Consider the following 18,919-nt stretch of genomic DNA (forward strand, 5'->3'; position numbering starts at 1 on the left):
GTTTTTCTTTGGAGAACCATTCAGTGTAGTGTTGAAAACATCTCTTTCTTTTGTTTGTTATAATTGTTTTTGTGTTTTGTGATATTACGTGAGAAAGTAATTACATTGGAATTTAAGTTTATTTATTTAAGTATTAAATTACGGATAGTCTTTAGTGTTTGATTAAGATCCTGCTGGATTGGAGAGGTAATCAAAAGAGGTAATTAAAAGTGGTTAAAACAGAGGTGATAATAAACAACAAGTGAAGCAGACAAAAAGAATATTGTTGTTGGTGGTGATATTTTAAATTTATGAGGGATAACTTGAGTGATTACAGACCAGTAACATCCCCAAACCTAGCCACCAGGTAAGGTTCACTCAAGCCCGTCATAAGGGGGGGGGGGGGGGGGGCTGTCCGGGATGGATCTAGTCTTTTTGTTTGTGACTATTAAAGTATAAAGAAACTCTTGTGCGTTGTTTAGGAAAGTGATTTGTATTTTTATTGATGGTTTTTTTTTTTTGTTGTTTTCTTGCCAATCCAATCCAGCATTTCATATCACACGTACACTGAATGGTTCTCTCACTCAAAATCGGTATCTGTAAAATAAAGGATAGACTAGTAATCAAATATTAATTGGTTGGGTTCTGTGCTATGCTTAGCCTTCTTCTCCCGCCTTATTTTACGAGCCAAAATCAAGGTTCTCTTATGCCATAAACTACTTCTTACATGCATATTGTGCTAATCTAGATATCATGTTTGTGTACTATCGTGAGACCTTCGATCACTAATTGATCTCGGCCTTTATGTTGGCCATCCAATTTCAGTTAATCTATTTTCAGAATGTGTATTCTATTTGCGGTCTCTTTAAAATTGTCTTGAGAAATTGTTGTAAACTTCATTATTTTTGACTGACATTTAGCTTATTTTTGGTGTCAAATGTGTCTATATTTAAATTAATGGCATAACCTAGTGTGGATACAAAGCATTGATATAATCTCTCTATTAACATTACTTTTGGTAATCCTTCAGAATGTCATTTAATTTGTAGAAATTTATGAACGATATAAAAGGAGAAATCTTGAATTTACGTTATGCCAAGAAACAGGAATTATTGTCTGTAGCCCAGAGATGTTTTCTTGAGGTTGATCCAAAATATGTGAAAGCTGTCATTATTGATAAAATCCTGCAATTCTTCATAGATGAGGGAATCTTGGAAGATGATGATGAGAACATCGATGAGTTGCGCTCCCATACTGGAGCATATGCCACCCCTGGAATAGATCCAAAAAGAGAACAGTTGCGTCTTCAATTACAATTGCAAAAAGAACAACAGAAAATGGCTGCACTAGAACTTCAAAAGCAACAGCAACTATTGGCATTAGAGTATGAACACAAGTGTAAATTGGCTGAACTAGAGATAAAATAAGAGCAGAAGTCGGCAAATATACAGATTAAGCTGAAAACTGTTGGAGAGATACCCAGTAAGTTCGATATACTCAAAGCTAAAAAGCTGCTTCCTGATTTTGATGAAAAGGACCCAGATGTATTCTTTACAACGTTCGAAGACACTGCTAAAACTTTGAAGTGTCCTCAGGAGCAATGGGTAATGGTTGTCAGAAATCAGTTCAAAGGTAAGGCAGCATATGTAATCTCTCAGATGGTTGAAGTAAAGGAGTATGATGTGATTGAAAAGGCAGTTTTAGATGCTTATGCCATCACAGCTGAAGGTTATCGGCAACAGTTCCGGTACTTTTACAAAATGCCTTCACAAACTTTTGTTGAATTTTGCAATGACAAAGTTAGGCAATTTACAAAATGGTTGCAAAAGACAGCTGTTTCAGATATTGAATCCTTAAAAAGTCTTATCCTAATGGAAGAGTTTATTAGGAAATTGCCAAGTAACATTGCTACTTTCATTCTTGAAAAGGGAGAAACCAACTTGTAGCAGCCAGTTTAGCTGATGATTACTTCTTGATTCATAAAACATTTAAACCATTTAATAAGTCTACTTTTTCTCAATCATCCACAGCATATTGTTCCTATTGTAAGCAGGAAGGGCATCACATAGAGAACTGTCCTAATCCTTCGTGCAAGAAGTCTGATGTTGGAAAGAATTCTCCGAACCCTGATAGGAAGGATAATAAGAAAACTTTTCATGTTGCTGCTCAAGAACTTGATGGGGACGTCTTCAAACCTTTTACTTGTAAAGACACCGTGAATGGTATTCCAGTTACTTGCTTACGAGATACAGGATCCTCCCAAAGTGTGGTAGCTCTGCCTTCACAGGACTTCAAACTGAGACATGAGTATGTTAATGTTTCAGACCTCAGTACCACCAAATCCATGCTTTTGGCAGAGGTGAATTTACAGTGTCCTCACTATCAAGGTAATGTTTTAATTGCAGTTTCACGAGATCCTTTGCCTTGTTCATCTATCCAGCTTTTAATTGGTAATGATCTTGCAGGGGCCATTGTTAATCCAGTAGTATCTGATCCTGATATTCTTATAGAAAATGAATCAAATAAATCAAATAATGCTGTTATTCAAATGATATCAATTAAAACAATTGTTATAGATATTGGAAATAAAGTAGAGAAGACATTAGACCTTATAAATATGACCAAATCAAACTTCAAGGACTTGCAAAATAAAAATCCTGTCCTTAAGGATCTTTGGAAGAAAGTTGCAGAGCCAGATGATCATCCCAAAACTCCTTACTTTTATCTTGATAATGATTTGCTTTTTCGACATTTTAGGTCCTCCAAAGCACCAGCAACCACAACATGGTTTGACTGTCATCAACTGGTTCTACCATTCACTCTAGTTCCAGCTCTTCTTGAATTAGCCCACTCTCATGTGAACCACTTTGGGGTCAACAAGACTTACTCTACCTTAGCTGAAGACTTCTTCTGGCCTGGGATGAAGAAGGACATTCAACAATTTATCAAAGCATGTCATCATTGCCAGACTACTGGCAAACCTAATGAGAGACTTCCACCAGCTCCTCTTCAGCCCATATCCGTACCAAAGTTTCCTTTTGAGAGGATTATCATAGACTGTGTTGGCCCAATGACTAGGACTAAGCAAGGTAATGAGTATTTACTTACTGTTCTTTGCCCAACAACGAGATATCCCATAGCAGTGTCAATAAAGAATATAAATGCTAAAACTATAATTGGTCAACTTGTCAAAATTTTCACAACCTATGGATTTCCAAAGACATTGCAATGTGATAGAGGCACAAACTTCACTAAGAAGCTTTTTCAACAAGCTATGAGAGAATTCAATATTCATAACATATATGCATCTGCTTATCATCCCCAAAGTAACGGTGCTCTAGAAAGAGTTCACCAAACTATTAAAAACCTTCTTCGGAAGTACATGCAGGAAACTTCGGAACAGTGGGATAGAGATATTGATCTTCTGATGTATATCATAAGAAGTGTACCACAAGAGGCCACTGGAGTATCCCCTTTCGAATTAATGTTCGGAAGAAAGCCCCGAACCACTCTCAGTATGGTAAAGGAAAATCTAATTCATAACAAGGAAGAAGAGATTACAAACATTTTGTCATATCTACAGGAGCTAAAGGATAAAATTGTATCACTTCATGTATTTGCTAATACTAATCTTTTGCATTCCCAGGAGAAGATGTCCCGCTTGTATGATAAAAAGGCAAAGCTTCGTGTATTTCAGCCAGGAGATGAGGTGCTTGTATATCATCCCATACCCGGTTCCCCCTTACGTGAAAAATTTATGGGACCTTACAAAGTGCTTCAAAGAATTTCTAGGGTAAACTATGTTCTCTCTACTCCTGATCGTAGACGATCAAAGAAACTAGTGCATGTGAATTTGTTGAAGGCATATCAAGCACCTACTCAAATGGTAAATCATCTCTCAATTTCTCCTGAGGTGAAAATACTACCACTGGAGGAATCTTCCTCAGAATTGCTCCTGGATCTCCCTGAAGATGATCAACTAATCAACTGGATAGACAACACCAACAGTCAAATTCTACAATCCTTGCCCAGTTATTTTACAGGAATACCATCTTCTCAGAGAAAATTACTATCACAATTGCTCTCCAGGTTTCATGATGTATGTTCTGACAGTTTGAATAGAAGTCAAACCATTCAACATGACATCGTCATCGAGTCAGGTGTTACTCCCATACGCCAGACATACTACCGTATGGTAGGCAAGAAGTTGGACTCGTTGGAACAAGAGGCACAGTATTTACTAGATAATGACCATGCAGAACCAAGCACTTCACCATGGGCTTCACCCTGTCTCCTAGTACCTAAACCTAATAATCAACTAAGAGTCTGTACTGATTATCGTAAGTTTAATAAGGTAACTGTAAAAGATTAATTCCCATTACCTAGAATCAAGGATATCCTTGATAGCATTGGTAATAAGAAAATTCTTACACGGATAGACTTAATGAAAGGCTATTACCAAGTACCTCTAACTCAATCAGCTAAAGAAATCTCATCATTTATAACTCCATTTGGGTTATTCTCTTATAAGGTCATGCCATTTGGTTTAACTAATGCTCCTGCCACCTTTCAAAGGATGATGTCAGAGGTAATAAGAAATATGAAAGACACATACGTATATCTGGATGACGTGGTGGTAGCTAGTGACGACTAGGACGAACACCTACAGACCCTCGAAGAACTCTTCCATCGCTTCAGATCTTCAAGGTTAACGGTTAATTTGGCCAAGAGTGCTTTTGGGAGAGCTAAGGGAACTTATCTGGGGCATACCATCGGAGGTGGAAGTATAATGCCCAAAGACGTCAACATTGCAAGTATACTTGATTATACAATTCCAACAAACATGAAAGAGTTAGAATTGTGACGGGCCGAGAGAGGAGTTGTGAACTCAAAGGCAGATTGAAAACGACTGAGTTATTTATTAAGGAACACTCTTCTTTATATACAAAACCTCAAGGCAACAGGACATGACCTGTTCGAGAAACAGATAATGTTACTGAGCAAAACGGAGACATGATCATTCAGGTTCTTTTTAGTGCGAGGGAAGAGCGCAGATACAAGCATAATATATACAAAATAATTATGTACAATTGTGTGACACACGGTTGGTACATGGCTCCCCCCTTAAAAATGACATACTGTACATGTTAAATAGGGCGCCCTGATCTAGAGAGGCGAACTGTAGGCGGGTCATCTGGCAGAAGATAAGCAGGTTTTAGACGATCAATGGAGACCCAGTCTTCTTTGCCCCGAATATTTAGGAGGAATGCTTTCGGACTGTGTCGGATCACAAGGAAAGGGCCCGTGTAAGGGGGCGTTAGTGGTGGCTTGCTGGTGTCGTTGCGCAGGAAGACGTGCGTTGCAGAGTGCAAGTCCGTTGGTATGGGATGCTTCGCTGGGGGCTTGTAAGTCTGGCGGCATGGAGTAAATTTTCCCACGACGTGACGTATACGCTGGAGATCATCGGAGGAGGTCGTAGAAGGAAAAAATTCGGCAGGGACGACCAACGGGTCGCCATACACCATTTCGGCTGCCGAGACGTCGAGGGCGTCTTTGGGAGTGGTCCTTAGTCCAAGGAGGACCCAGGGAAGCTGAGTAAACCAGTTGCAATCCTTGCAGCGGGACATCAAAGCTGCTTTGAGGGTGCGATGAAAACGTTCAACCATTGCATTGGCAGCGGGGTTGTAGGCCGTTGTCTGATGTAGGGTGATGCCCAGGAGATTCGCTAATGACGTCCATAATTGAGAGGTGAAAGTTGTTCCCCTGTCAGAAGTAATATGCTCAGGGATACCGAATCTTGAAATCCATCCAGAGAGTAAGGCAGATGTACATGAGGCGGACGTTGCAGTATCCATGGGAATGGCTTCAGGCCAACGAGTGAAGCGGTCGATGACGGTAAACTGGTAACGATGTCCTTGTGATGTAGGTAGGGAGCCTACAACGTCGACGTGAATGTGTGCGAAACGACGCTGAGGTTGAGGAAAGGTGCCCAGAAGTACACGCAAGAAGTACACGCACGGAACCAATCCTTATCATCCTTAGAAATGCTGTGCCAAATGAATTTTGCCTTCAGCAGCTGTGCAGTAGAACGGCACGAGGGATGTGAAAGGCCGTGGATGAAATCAAACACCTGTCGGCGCATGGGAGCAGGAATCCAAGGTCGCTGTCTACCAGAACTGACGTCACAGATGAGGGTGGTGTTGGAGTCTTCGAGGGGAAAATCCTCCCAACGGAGGGACGTGCTGGATGTCCTACAAGCTTGATACTCTGGATCCTGTCGTTGGGCTTCAGCCAGGGCGTTGTAATCCAATCCCAGTTGAACGGCAGCCAACGTGTTTCTTGACAGGGCATCGGCAACGGAATTCATTTTCCCAGCGACGTTTTGGAGGGTGCAATTGTATTCAGCCACGGCAGAGAGATGTCGGCGTTGACGGGCGGACCAGGCGTCAGACTGACGAGTGAAGGCGTGGACCAAAGGCATGTGGTCTGTACGAATGACGAAGGGCATACCTTCTAAGAAATGGCGAAAGTGACGGACAGCCAAGTGCACCGCCAGCAATTCTCGATCGAAGGTAGAATAACCCGATTCTGCCTTGGACAGTTTTCTGCTGAAGAAGGCCAATGGGCAGGGCGAGCCTTGGACCACCTGCTCGAGTACTGCACCAATAGCGACGTCGCTGGCATCGGTGGAGAGAAGGAGAGGGGCGTGTGGGATAGGAAAAGTGAGAGCCGCAGCAGTTGATAGGGCCTTCTTTGCATTGCAGAAGGCTGCTTCTTGAAGGGGACCCCACTTCAGGTCCTTTGGCTTGCCCTTGAGGGAGGCGTAGAGGGGAGCAAGAGTGGTGGCAATGGGTGGCAGAAAACGGTGATAATAGTTGATCATGCCCAAGAATTCCTGCAGAGCTTTGACAGTCGAGGGCGTGGGGAAATTCTGAACGGCTGCTACCTTCTCAGGGAGGGGATGGACTCCTTCAGGAATGATACGGTGCCCTAAGAACGACACTTCGTTGGCGCCAAAGGTACACTTGTCGTACCGGACTACAAGGCCGTTTTGTTGCAGGCGGTCGAGCACGATGCGCAGGTGATGGAGGTGTTCCTCTTTTGAGGAGGATAACACAAGTATGTCGTCCACATAACATACACAGAAAGGGAGGTCCCCTAAGATGCCATCCATGAGACGATGAAACGTTGCCCCAGCATTACGACGGCCAAAACAGGAGTAATTGAAGGTGTATGTGCCAAACGGAGTGGTGATGGCGGTCTTGGGGATGCTGTCTGGGTTCATAGGCACCTGATAATACCCCTTCAGGAGGTCGAGCGTAGAGAAAACCTTCGCTTTGTGCAGGTAGGAGGTTACATCGGCAATGTTTGGGAGGGGATAGTGATCCGGTTCTGTTTGCATGTTCAGGCGCCTGTAATCCCCGCACGGACGGAGGGAGCCGTCTTTCTTCAGAACGATGTGTAAGGGTGACGACCATGGGCTGGAGGCCTTTTGGCAAAGGCCCATTTTCTCCATTTCGGCGAACGTCTGTTTGGCGGCTGCCAATCGTTCCGGTGCCAGACGTCTGAATTTTGCGAAGACTGAGGGTCCCGTCGTCTTGATATGGTGATAAATACCATGCTTGGCAGGAACAGTGGGCGTTTGGCGAAGTTCTGGACGGAAAACTTCCGGGTACGACGTGAGGAGGTGGGCGTAGGCATCCGTGGGTGCGCTGATGTGGAGAGCGAGGTTAGAGGGGGCGGGTTGAAGAGGTGTCGACAAATACGAGTCTGCGTTGACCAATCGTCGGTGGGCGACATCGACCAGAAGGTGGAAATGAGAGAGGAAATCCGCACCGAGGATTGGCATTGTGACGTCAGTAACGAGAAACTTCCAATTGAATTTACCATTTCCGAACGATAATGTGAGGTTCTCGTAACCGTAGGTGGGTATCGCAGATCCGTTGGCAGCTACCAAGCGGACGTCGGCAGATGTAGACAGACTTCGTTGTGCCTTGAAGAGTTTCCTTGGCAAAAGAGAACGACAAGCACCCGTGTCTACCAAAAATCGCACGCCCGTTCCTGCATCCAGTAAAAAGAAAAGATTAGAAACATGGGAGGCCACCGCCACAAGCGATGGCCTACTTACACGCGTTTTGGCCGCTAACAATCTTTGGCACATTTCTTCGCGGTTGCCCCGAATCTGAAGTGGTAGTAGCAAAACTACGGTGGCTGTAGAAGTCGTCCGTTGGGGCGCGAGCGATTGGTGGGTGGTGGGCGGCTTTGTCGCCGCTTCGGCACGTCACGGGGTAGGCGTGTATGTCCTACGGCATTCATGTCGGCTTCGGTTGACGTTGAATAGGCATCCTCGTCGTCAGGGGTGGAGGCGTTGATGGAGGTCTTGAAGTGGCTGTCCATAAGGGCGTCGGCTTTGGTCATCAAGTCCTTTATGGGTAAACTATCGACATCGGGTATGGCAGCGCGCACAGGTTCAGGTAAACGGCGTATCCAAAGGGCACAGAGTAGGTTCACCTCACGAGGAGAGCCGTCTGCGGCAGGTTGAAGGCGAGCGATACTGGTCATTTCCCTGAGGGCAAGTGAAGCCCTTTGGTCCCCCAACGGTTGTTGCGAGAGCTGAAGAAGCTTTGCTATACGGGCGGCTGGCGACGGCGAGTACTGCTGCAGAAGGTATGATTTGAGGTCGTCATACGCTATTGGGGTGTCTCCTTGTTCACAAAGCCAGTCGGATATTTCTGGGAAGGTGTCCTCGGGTATCGCCGCGAGAACATAATCCGCTTTGGTGGGTGAGCGAGTCACACCCCTGATACGAAATTGGACTTCTGCGCGCTGAAACTAAGCAAACGCCTCTCCGCTGGCAAACGATGAAAGTTTGAATGGAGCGGCCGCAGCACCAACTGCCGTAGAGTCCGCCATAGTACCAACGATGAAGGGGCGAGGGGGTGGGGGTGGAAGGCGGTGGGAGCGAGTCGACTTCCGGGGTCACCAATGTGACGGGCCGAGAGAGGAGTTGTGAACTCAAAGGCAGATTGAAAACGACTGAGTTATTTATTAAGGAACACTCTTCTTTATATACAAAACCTCTAGGCATCAGGACATGACCTGTTCGAGAGACAGATATTGTTACGGAGCAAAACGGAGACATGATCATTCAGGTTCTTTTTAGTGCGAGGGAAGAGCGCAGATACAAGCATAATATATACAAAATAATTATATACAATTGTGTGACACACGGTTGGTACAGAATCATTTCTAGGAATGACTTCATACTATTCTCGCTTTATTAAGAATTACCCTGAAATCACTGCGTCTTTATATAATTTAACATCTCCAAAGACCTCTTTTTATTGGGAAGAAAAGAATCAACAGCTCTTTAATAATTTGAAAAGAGTATTTATATCTAAACCCATTCTTAAAGCACCAAATTTCAATCAAGATTTAACACTCCAGGTAGATGCAAGCAATTCGGGATACAGTGCAGTACTTCTACAAATGTTATCAGCTTGCAAGTCTGGCGATGAGCCGCCACTGGACTACTTGTTTCCATTATCTTATTTCTCAGGCTCATTCAAAGGTTCACAAATTAGATGGGCAACCATAGAAAAGGAGCTTTTTGCCATCATAGCTGCTCTTCGTCACTTTGCTCCATATTTAGAATGCAACCACAAGGTCATCGTCTATACAGATCATCGACCTTTAATCTTCCTGGATAGATCACGACTACTGAACGACAAATTGTTACGTTGGTCGTACTATCTCACAAGATGTAATCTTGAGCTCCGAGCGATCCCAGGACATCAAAACAAAATTGCCGATGCATTATCTAGACTTCCTGTTATCTCTCATCCCAGCCATCCTAAGTAGGATGCTCTTTAGGGGGAGGATCTATGACGGAACGTCATAATTATTAGAAAAAACTGTGAAAATTATAAGTGTAAATATGATAATATCGGGTGTTTAATGTTCAACGCCATCTATTATCAGTTATGCTAACTATTCTACATTATCCTTGGTTTCTTTTCCTTAACTTAGTCATACAGATATTTGCATTCTTTAGCCTTCCTTGCACTTGTAATTTGTGTTTTTCTTTAGAGAACCATTCAGTACAGTGTTGAAAACATCTCTTTCTTTTGTTTATTATAAATGTTTTTATGTTTTGTGATATTACGTGAGAAAGTAATTATATTGGAATTTAAGTTTATTTATCTAAGTATTAAATTACGGATAGTCTTTAGTGTTTGATTAAGATCCTGCTGGATTGGAGAGGTAATTAAAAGAGGTAATTAAAAGTGGTTAAAACAGAGATGATAATAAACAACAAGTGAAGCAGACAAAAAGAATAATATTTTTGTTGGTGGTGATATTTTAAATTTATGAGGGATAAATTGAGTGATTACAGACCAGTAACATCCCCAAACCTAGCCACCAGGTAAGGTTCACTCAAGCCCGTCATAATATATATATATATATATATATATATATATATATATATATATATATATATATATATATATATATATATATATATATATATATATATATATATATATATATATATATATGTGTGTGTGTGTGTATATATATATATATATATATATATATATATATATATATATATATATATATATATATATATATATATATATATATATATATATATATACATACATAATTAAATGTATTTGTGAAGTTTAAATTTTCTGTTATTCCAGAAGAATTTGCAAAAGTCAAACGACTGAGAGGAAATTTTTAATATCATATCTCTAGTCAATTATTTGATATAATCAAAACGAATCATGTGTATGGAGATATATCTATGATGAATAGATTTTGAATTTGATATTGAAAAACAAACAGTGGTTTTAAACGAGGTAGTGGAACTAATGAATTCTTTGAGTGTAATATTATAAGTTTCAAAAAGGAGTAATTTTGACAAGCATATCAACAATAGGTCTATTCAGTATGTAGAAAGATTTGCGCAACCTGGATTATATAACGACACAAAGATTAAATTAGGTTTGCATTAATCCTTGGTTTGGGTGTATAAGGCGAGTGAATGAACTCTACAAGAATCCAAACCCAATAGAGTGGGAATATAGACTTAGGATATTGTTCTTAAGTAAGGAGGAGGAACTTATTAGTAAAAATAGAAACTACTGGAGCCACAGTCAAAGATTGATAAAGATGTCAGTAGGAAAAGAGAAAGAGAACTTGCATTAGAAATCTGTCTCATTAGTAACATGTTTTCTAGTTCATATTAGCGGTAAGTATTAATATTTTTTTATATGTTATCTTATCTAAATGTAATAATTTTGCTTTCTTGAAGTTTTACCAAAATAAATGATTATTCATTTAATTGGTATTTAAAAGTTTCCATGTAATAAAAACACATTTTATGTAAACATAAACATACACAAACATGCATATATATATATATATATATATATATATATATATATATATATATATATATATATATATATATATATATATATATATATATATATATATATATATGCATGTCTGCGTATGTTTATGTTTATATATATCGAGGTAGGCAGTATTTACTGTGCTGGGTGTTACATATCCAGCTTGGCGTTATATCTTAGCAATTCATGTTAGTCATTAGATGTATAAGCTGGTGTGCAACTTGGTAGAGTAACGAGAACTTTTGGTCCCCCAATTTTGATGAAGTCACTGGCAGCAGGGTGACTGATTTGGTTTAAGACAATAGAGAAAATGTCTTTTGGCTTTCAGTCTTGAAGCCTGGTGGATTAATTAACGGGAAACAATATGGACCGGCAGGAGTCCCTTTCCTTAGTTATATAGGAACTGCATATTACAAGGAACTAGCTATTCTTTGATGAATTTAGCCAATGAATCCCCTTAGGATTTAGTCAGTCTATTGGAAGCGAGAGTTACGGAATAGCCCAGAGTCCCCCGAGTAACAGGGAACTAGGTTTCTCACAGTTTATGAACAATATAGGGAAAAATATGAATAGGTAATGGTAAATTTTGAACCATGAATTAGATTGGGAAGTTACAGAAAGTGGAGAATGAATTCATGGAATATAGTTTAGATATACTACCCCTGACTGAAATACGTTATCCATCCATCCATATACCAAAGGCACTTTCCCCAATTTTGGGGGGTAGCAGACATCAACAAAGAAAAAAAAAAACAAAAAAAAAAGGGGACCTCTACTCTCTACGTTCCTCCAGCCTAACCAGGGACTCAGCCGAGTTCAGCTGGTACTGCTAGGGTGCCACAGCCCAGCCTCCCACATTTTCCACCACAAATGAAGCATCATACTGCTGAATCCCCTACTGCTGCTACCTCCGCGGTCATCTAAGGCAACGGAGGAAGCAGCAGGGCCTACCGGAACTGCGTCACAATCGCTCGCCATTCATTCCTATTTCTAGCACCCTCTCTTACCTCTCTCACATCTATCCTCCTATCACCCAGAGCTTTCTTCACACCATCCATCCATCCAAACCTTGGCCTTCCTCTTGTACTTCTCCCATCAACTCTTGCATTCATCACCTTCTTTAGCAGACAGCCATTTTCCATTCTCTCAACATGGCCAAACCACCCCAACACATTCATATCCACTCTAGCCGCTAACTCATTTCTTACACCCGTTCTCACCCTCACCACTTCGTTCCTAACCCTATCTACTCGAGATACACCAGCCATACTCCTTAGACACTTTATCTCAAACATATTCCATTTCTGTCTCTCCGTCACTTTCATTCCCCACAACTCCGATCCATACATCACAGTTGGTACAATCACTTTCTCACATAGAACTCTCTTTACATTCATGCCCAACCCTCTATTTTTTACTACTCCCTTAACTGCCCCCAACACTTTGCAACCTTCATTCACTCTCTGACGTACATCTGCTTCCACTCCACCATTTGCTGCAACAACAGACCCCAAGTACTTAAACTGATCCACCTCCTCAAGTACCTCTCCATTCAACATGACATTCAACCTTGCACCACCTTCCCTTCTCGTACATCTCATAACCTTACTCTTACCCACATTAACTCTCAACATCCTTCTCTCACACACCCTTCCAAATTCTGTCACTAGTCGGTCAAGCTTCTCTTCTGTGTCTGCTACCAGTACAGTATCATCCGCAAACAACAACTGATTTACCTCCCATTCATGATCATTCTCGCCTACCAGTTTTAATCCTCGTCCAAGCACTCAAGCATTCACCTCTCTCACCACTCCATCAACATACAAGTTAAACAACCACGGCGACATCACACATCCCTGTCTCAGCCCCACTCTCACCGGAAACCAATCACTCACTTCATTTCCTATTCTAACACATGCTATACTACCTTTGTAGAAACTTTTCACTGCTTGCAACAACCTTCCACTAACTCCATATAACCTCATCACATTCCACATTGCTTCCCTATCAACTCTATTATATACTTTCTCCAGATCCATAAACGCAACATACACATATTAAACAATCTCACCAACCATTCAAGTACAGTCACACCCCCTTCCTTCAACATCTCAGCTTTTACACCATCCATACCAGATGCTTTTCCTACTCTCGTTTCATCTAATGCTCTCCTCACTTCCTCTTTGTAATCTCTCTCTCATTCTCATCTCACATCACTGGCACCTCAACACCTGGAACAGCAATAATATCTGCCTCCCGTTGGTATGGGATACTTCGCTGGGGGCTTGTAAGTCTGGCGGCATGGAGTAAATTTTCCCACGACGTGACGTAAGCGCTGGAGATCATCGGAGGAGGTCGTAGAAGGAAAAAATTCGGCAGGGATGACCAACGGGTCGCCATACACCATTTCGGCTGCCGAGACGTTGAGGGCGTCTTTAGGAGTGGTCCTTAGTCCAAGGAGGACCCAGGGAAGCTGAGTAAACCAGTTGCAATCCTTGCAGCGGGACATCAAAGCTGCTTTGAGGGTGCGATGAAAACGTTCAACCATTGCATTGGCAGCGGGGTTGTAGGCCGTTGTCTGATGTAGGGTGATGCCCAGGAGATTCGCTAATGACGTCCATAATTGAGAGGTGAAAGTTGTTCCCCTATCAGAAGTAATATGCTCAGGGATACCGAATCTTGAAATCCATCCAGAGAGTAAGGCAGATGTACATGAGGCGGACGTTGCAGTTTCCATGGGAATGGCTTCAGGCCAACGAGTGGAGCGGTCGATGACGGTAAACTATTAACGATGTCCTTGTGATGTAGGTAGGGGGCCTACAACGTCGACGTGAATGTGTGCGAAACGACGCTGAGGTTGAGGAAAGGTGCTCAGAAGTACACGCAAGAAGTACACGCACGGACCCAATCCTTAGCATCCTTAGAAATGCTGTGCCAAATGAATTTTGCCTTCAGCAGCTGTGCAGTAGAACGGCACGAGGGATGTGAAAGGCCGTGGATGAAATCAAACACCTGTCGGCTCATGGGAGCAGGAATCCAAGGTCGCTGTCTACCAGTACTGACGTTACAGAGGAGGGTGGTGTTGGAGTCTTCGAGGGGAAAATCCTCCCAACGGAGGGACGTGCTGGATGTCCTACAAGCTTGATACTCTGGATCCTGTCGTTGGGCTTCAGCCAGGGCGTTTTAATCCAATCCCAGTTGAACGGCAGCCAACGTGTTTCTTGACAGGGCATCGGCAACGGGATTCATTTTCCCAGGGACGTATTGGAGGGTGCAATTGTATTCAGCCACGGCGGAGAGATGTCGGCGTTGACGGGCGGACCAGGCGTCAGACTGACGAGTGAAGGCGTGGACCAGAGGCATGTGGTCTGTACGAATGACGAAGGGCATACCTTCTAAGAAATGGCGAAAGTGACGGACAGCCAAGTGCACCGCCAGCAATTCTCGATCGAAGGTAGAATAACCCGATTCTGCCTTGGACAGTTTTCTGCTGAAGAAGGCCAATGGGTAGGGCGAGCCTTGGACCACCTGCTCGAGTACTGCACCAATAGCGACGTCGCTGGCATCGGTGGAGAGAAGGAGAGGGGCGTGTGGGATAGGAAAAGTGAGACCCGCAGCAGTTGATAGGGCCTTCTTTGCATTGCAGAAGGCTGCTTCTTGAAGGGGACCCCACTTAAAGTCCTTTGGCTTGCCCTTGAGGGAGGCGTAGAGGGGAGCAAGAGTGGCGGCAATGGGTGGCAGAAAACGGTGATAATAGTTGATCATGCCCAAGAATTCCTGCAGAGCTTTGACGGTCGAGGGCGTGGGGAAATTCTGAACGGCTGCTACCTTCTTAGGGAGGGGATGGACTCCTTCAGGAATGATACGGTGCCCTAAGAACGACACTTCGTTGGCGCCAAAGGTACACTTGTCGTACCGGACTACAAGGCCGTTTTGTTGCAGGCGGTCGAGCACGATGCGCAGGTGATGGAGGTGTTCCTCTTTTGAGGAGGAGAACACAAGTATGTCGTCCACATAACATACACAGAAAGGGAGGTCCCCTAAGATGCCATCCATGAGACGTTGAAACGTTGCCCCAGCATTACGAAGGCCAAAACAGGAGTAATTGAAGGTGTATGTGCCAAACGGAGTGGTGATGGCGGTCTTGGGGATGTTGTCTGGGTTCATAGGCACCTGATAATACCCCTTCAGGAGGTCGAGCGTAGAGAAAACCTTCGCTTTGTGCAGGTAGGAGGTTACATCGGCAATGTTTGGGAGGGGGTAGTGATCCGGTTCTGTTTGCATGTTCAGGCGCCTGTAATCCCCGCACGGACGGAGGGAGCCGTCTTTCTTCAGAACGATGTGTAAGGGTGACGACCATGGGCTGGAGGCCTTTTGGCAAAGGCCCATTTTCTCCATTTCGGCGAACGTCTGTTTGGCGGCTGCCAATCGTTCGGGTGCCAGACGTCTGAATTTTGCGAAGACTGAGGGTCCCGTCGTCTTGATATGGTGATAAATACCATGCTTGGCAGGAACAGTGGGCGTTTGGCAAAGTTCTGGACGGAAAACTTCCGGGTACGACGTGAGGAGGTGGGCGTAGGCATCCGTGGGTGCGCTGATGTGGAGAGCGAGGTTAGAGGGGGCGGGTTGAAGAGGTGTCGACAAGTACGAGTCTGCGTTGACCAATCGTCGGTGGGCGACATCGACCAGAAGGTGGAAATGAGAGAGGAAATACGCACCGACGATTGGCATTGTGACGTCAGCAACGAGAAACTTCCAATTGAATTTACCATTTCCGAACGATAATGTGAGGTTCTCGTAACCGTAGGTGGGTATCGCAGATCCGTTGGCAGCTACCAAGCGGACGTCGGCAGATGTAGACAGACTACGTTGTGCCTTGAAGAGTTTCCTTGGCAAAAGAGAACGACAAGCACCCGTGTCTACCAAAAATCGCACGCCCGTTCCTGCATCCAGTAAAAAGAAAAGATTAGAAACATGGGAGGCCATCGCCACAAGCGATGGCCTACTTACACGCGTTTTGGTCACTAACAATCTTTGGCACATTTCTTCGCGGTTGCCCCGAATCTGAAGTGGTAGTAGCAAAACTGCGGTGGATGGGAGGTAGTAAGTGGCTGTAGAAGTCGTCCGTTGGGGCGCGAGCGATTGGTGGGTGGTGGGCGGCTTTGTCGCCGCTTCGGCACGTCACGGGGTAGGCGTGTATGTCCTACGGCATTCATGTCGGCTTCGGTTGACGTTGAATAGGCATCCTCGTCGTCAGGGGTGGAGGCGTTGATGGAGGTCTTGAAGTGGCTGTCCATAAGGGCGTCGGCTTTGATCATCAAGTCCTTTATGGGTAAACTATCGACATCGGGTATGGCAGCGCGCACAGGTTCAGGTAAACGGCGTATCCAAAGGGCACGGAGTAGGTTCACCTCACGAGGAGAGCCGTCTGCGGCAGGTTGAAGGCGAACGATACTGGTCATTTCCCTGAGGGCAAGTGAAGCCCTTTGGTCCCCCAACGGTTGTTGCGAGAGCTGAAGAAGCTTTGCTATACGGGCGGCTGGCAACGGCGAGTACTGCTGCAGAAGGTATGATTTGAGGTCGTCATACGCTATTGGGGTGTCTCCTTGTTCACAAAGCCAGTCGGATATTTCTGGGAAGGTGTCCTCGGGTATCGCCGCGAGAACATAATCCGCTTTGGTGGTTGAGCGAGTCACGCCCCTGATACGAAACTGGACTTCTGCGCGCTGAAACCAAGCAAACGCCTCTCCGCTGGCAAACGATGAAAGTTTGAATGGAGCGGCCGCAGCACCAACTGCCGTAGAGTCCGCCATAGTACCAACGATGAAGGGGCGAGGGGGTGGGGGTGGAAGGCGGTGGGAGCGAGTCGACTTCCGGGGTCACCAATGTGACGGGCCGAGAGAGGAGTTGTGAACTCAAAGGCAGATTGAAAACGACTAAGTTATTTATTAAGGAACACTCTTCTTTATATACAAAACCTCAAGGCAACAGGACATGACCTGTTCGAGAGACAGATATTGTTACGGAGCAAAACGGAGATATGATCATTCAGGTTCTTTTTAGTGCGAGGGAAGAGCGCAGATACAAGCATAATATATACAAAATAATTATATACAATTGTGTGACACACGGTTGGTACAGAATCATTTCTAGGAATGACTTCATACTATTCTCGCTTTATTAAGAATTACCCTGAAATCACTGCGTCTTTATATAATTTAACATCTCCAAAGACCTCTTTTTATTGGGAAGAAAAGAATCAACAGCTCTTTAATAATTTGAAAAGAGTATTTATATCTAAACCCATTCTTAAAGCACCAAATTTCAATCAAGATTTTTCACTCCAGGTAGATGCAAGCAATTCGGGATACAGTGCAGTACTTCTACAAATGTTATCAGCTTGCAAGTCTGGCGATGAGCCGCCACTGGACTACTTGTTTCCAGTATCTTATTTCTCAGGCTCATTCAAAGGTTCACAAATTAGATGGGCAACCATAGAAAAGGAGCTTTTTGCCATCATAGCTGCTCTTCGTCACTTTGCTCCATATTTAGAATGCAACCACAAGGTCATTGTCCATACAGATCATCGACCTTTAATCTTCCTGGATAGATCACGACTACTGAACGACAAATTGTTACGTTGGTCGTACTATCTCACAAGATGTAATCTTGAGCTCCGAGCGATCCCAGGACATCAAAACAAAATTGCCGACGCATTATCTAGACTTCCTGTTATCTCTCATCCCAGCCATCCTAAGTAGGATGCTCTTTAGGGGGAGGATCTATGACGGAACGTCATAATTATTAGAAAAAACTGTGAAAATTATAAGTGTAAATATGATAATATCGGGTGTTTAATGTTCAACGCCATCTATTATCAGTTATGCTAACTATTCTACATTATCCTTGGTTTCTTTTCCTTAACTTAGTCATACAGATATTTGCATTCTTTAGCCTTCCTTGCACTTGTAATTTGTGTTTTTCTTTAGAGAACCATTCAGTGCAGTGTTGAAAACATCTCTTTCTTTTGTTTATTATAAATGTTATTATGTTTTGTGATATTACGTGAGAAAGTAATTATATTGGAATTTAAGTTTATTTATTTAAGTATTAAATTACGGATAGTCTTTAGTGTTTGATTAAGATCCTGCTGGATTGGAGAGGTAATTAAAAGAGGTAATTAAAAGTGGTTAAAACAGAGATGATAATAAACAACAAGTGAAGCAGACAAAAAGAATAATATTTTTGTTGGTGGTGATATTTTAAATTTATGAGGGATAAATTGAGTGATTACAGACCAGTAACATCCCCAAACCTAGCCACCAGGTAAGGTTCACTCAAGCCCGTCATAATATATATATATATATATATATATATATATATATATATATATATATATATATATATATATATATATATATATATATATATATATATATATATATATATATATATATATATATATATATATATATATATATATATTATATATATATATATATATATATATATAT

The 18,919-nt window shown here is 43.0% G+C and overlaps 1 protein-coding gene across 1 annotated transcript; it reads left to right on the top strand.

The window, feature by feature from the left end:
• Positions 1 to 1,586: 1,586 nt before the first annotated feature.
• LOC137647894 (uncharacterized) lies at positions 1,587 to 9,840 on the top strand. Its single transcript, XM_068380847.1, has 5 exons — positions 1,587 to 1,707; positions 2,010 to 3,068; positions 3,321 to 3,499; positions 3,626 to 4,319; positions 9,539 to 9,840. The coding sequence occupies exons 1-5, from the start codon at positions 1,587 to 1,589 to the stop codon at positions 9,838 to 9,840; spliced, it is 2,355 nt and encodes a 784-aa protein (XP_068236948.1).
• Positions 9,841 to 18,919: the final 9,079 nt, after the last annotated feature.

The sequence above is a fragment of the Palaemon carinicauda genome, chromosome 10, assembly GCF_036898095.1.
Source record: "Palaemon carinicauda isolate YSFRI2023 chromosome 10, ASM3689809v2, whole genome shotgun sequence".
NCBI lineage: Eukaryota > Metazoa > Arthropoda > Malacostraca > Decapoda > Palaemonidae > Palaemon > Palaemon carinicauda.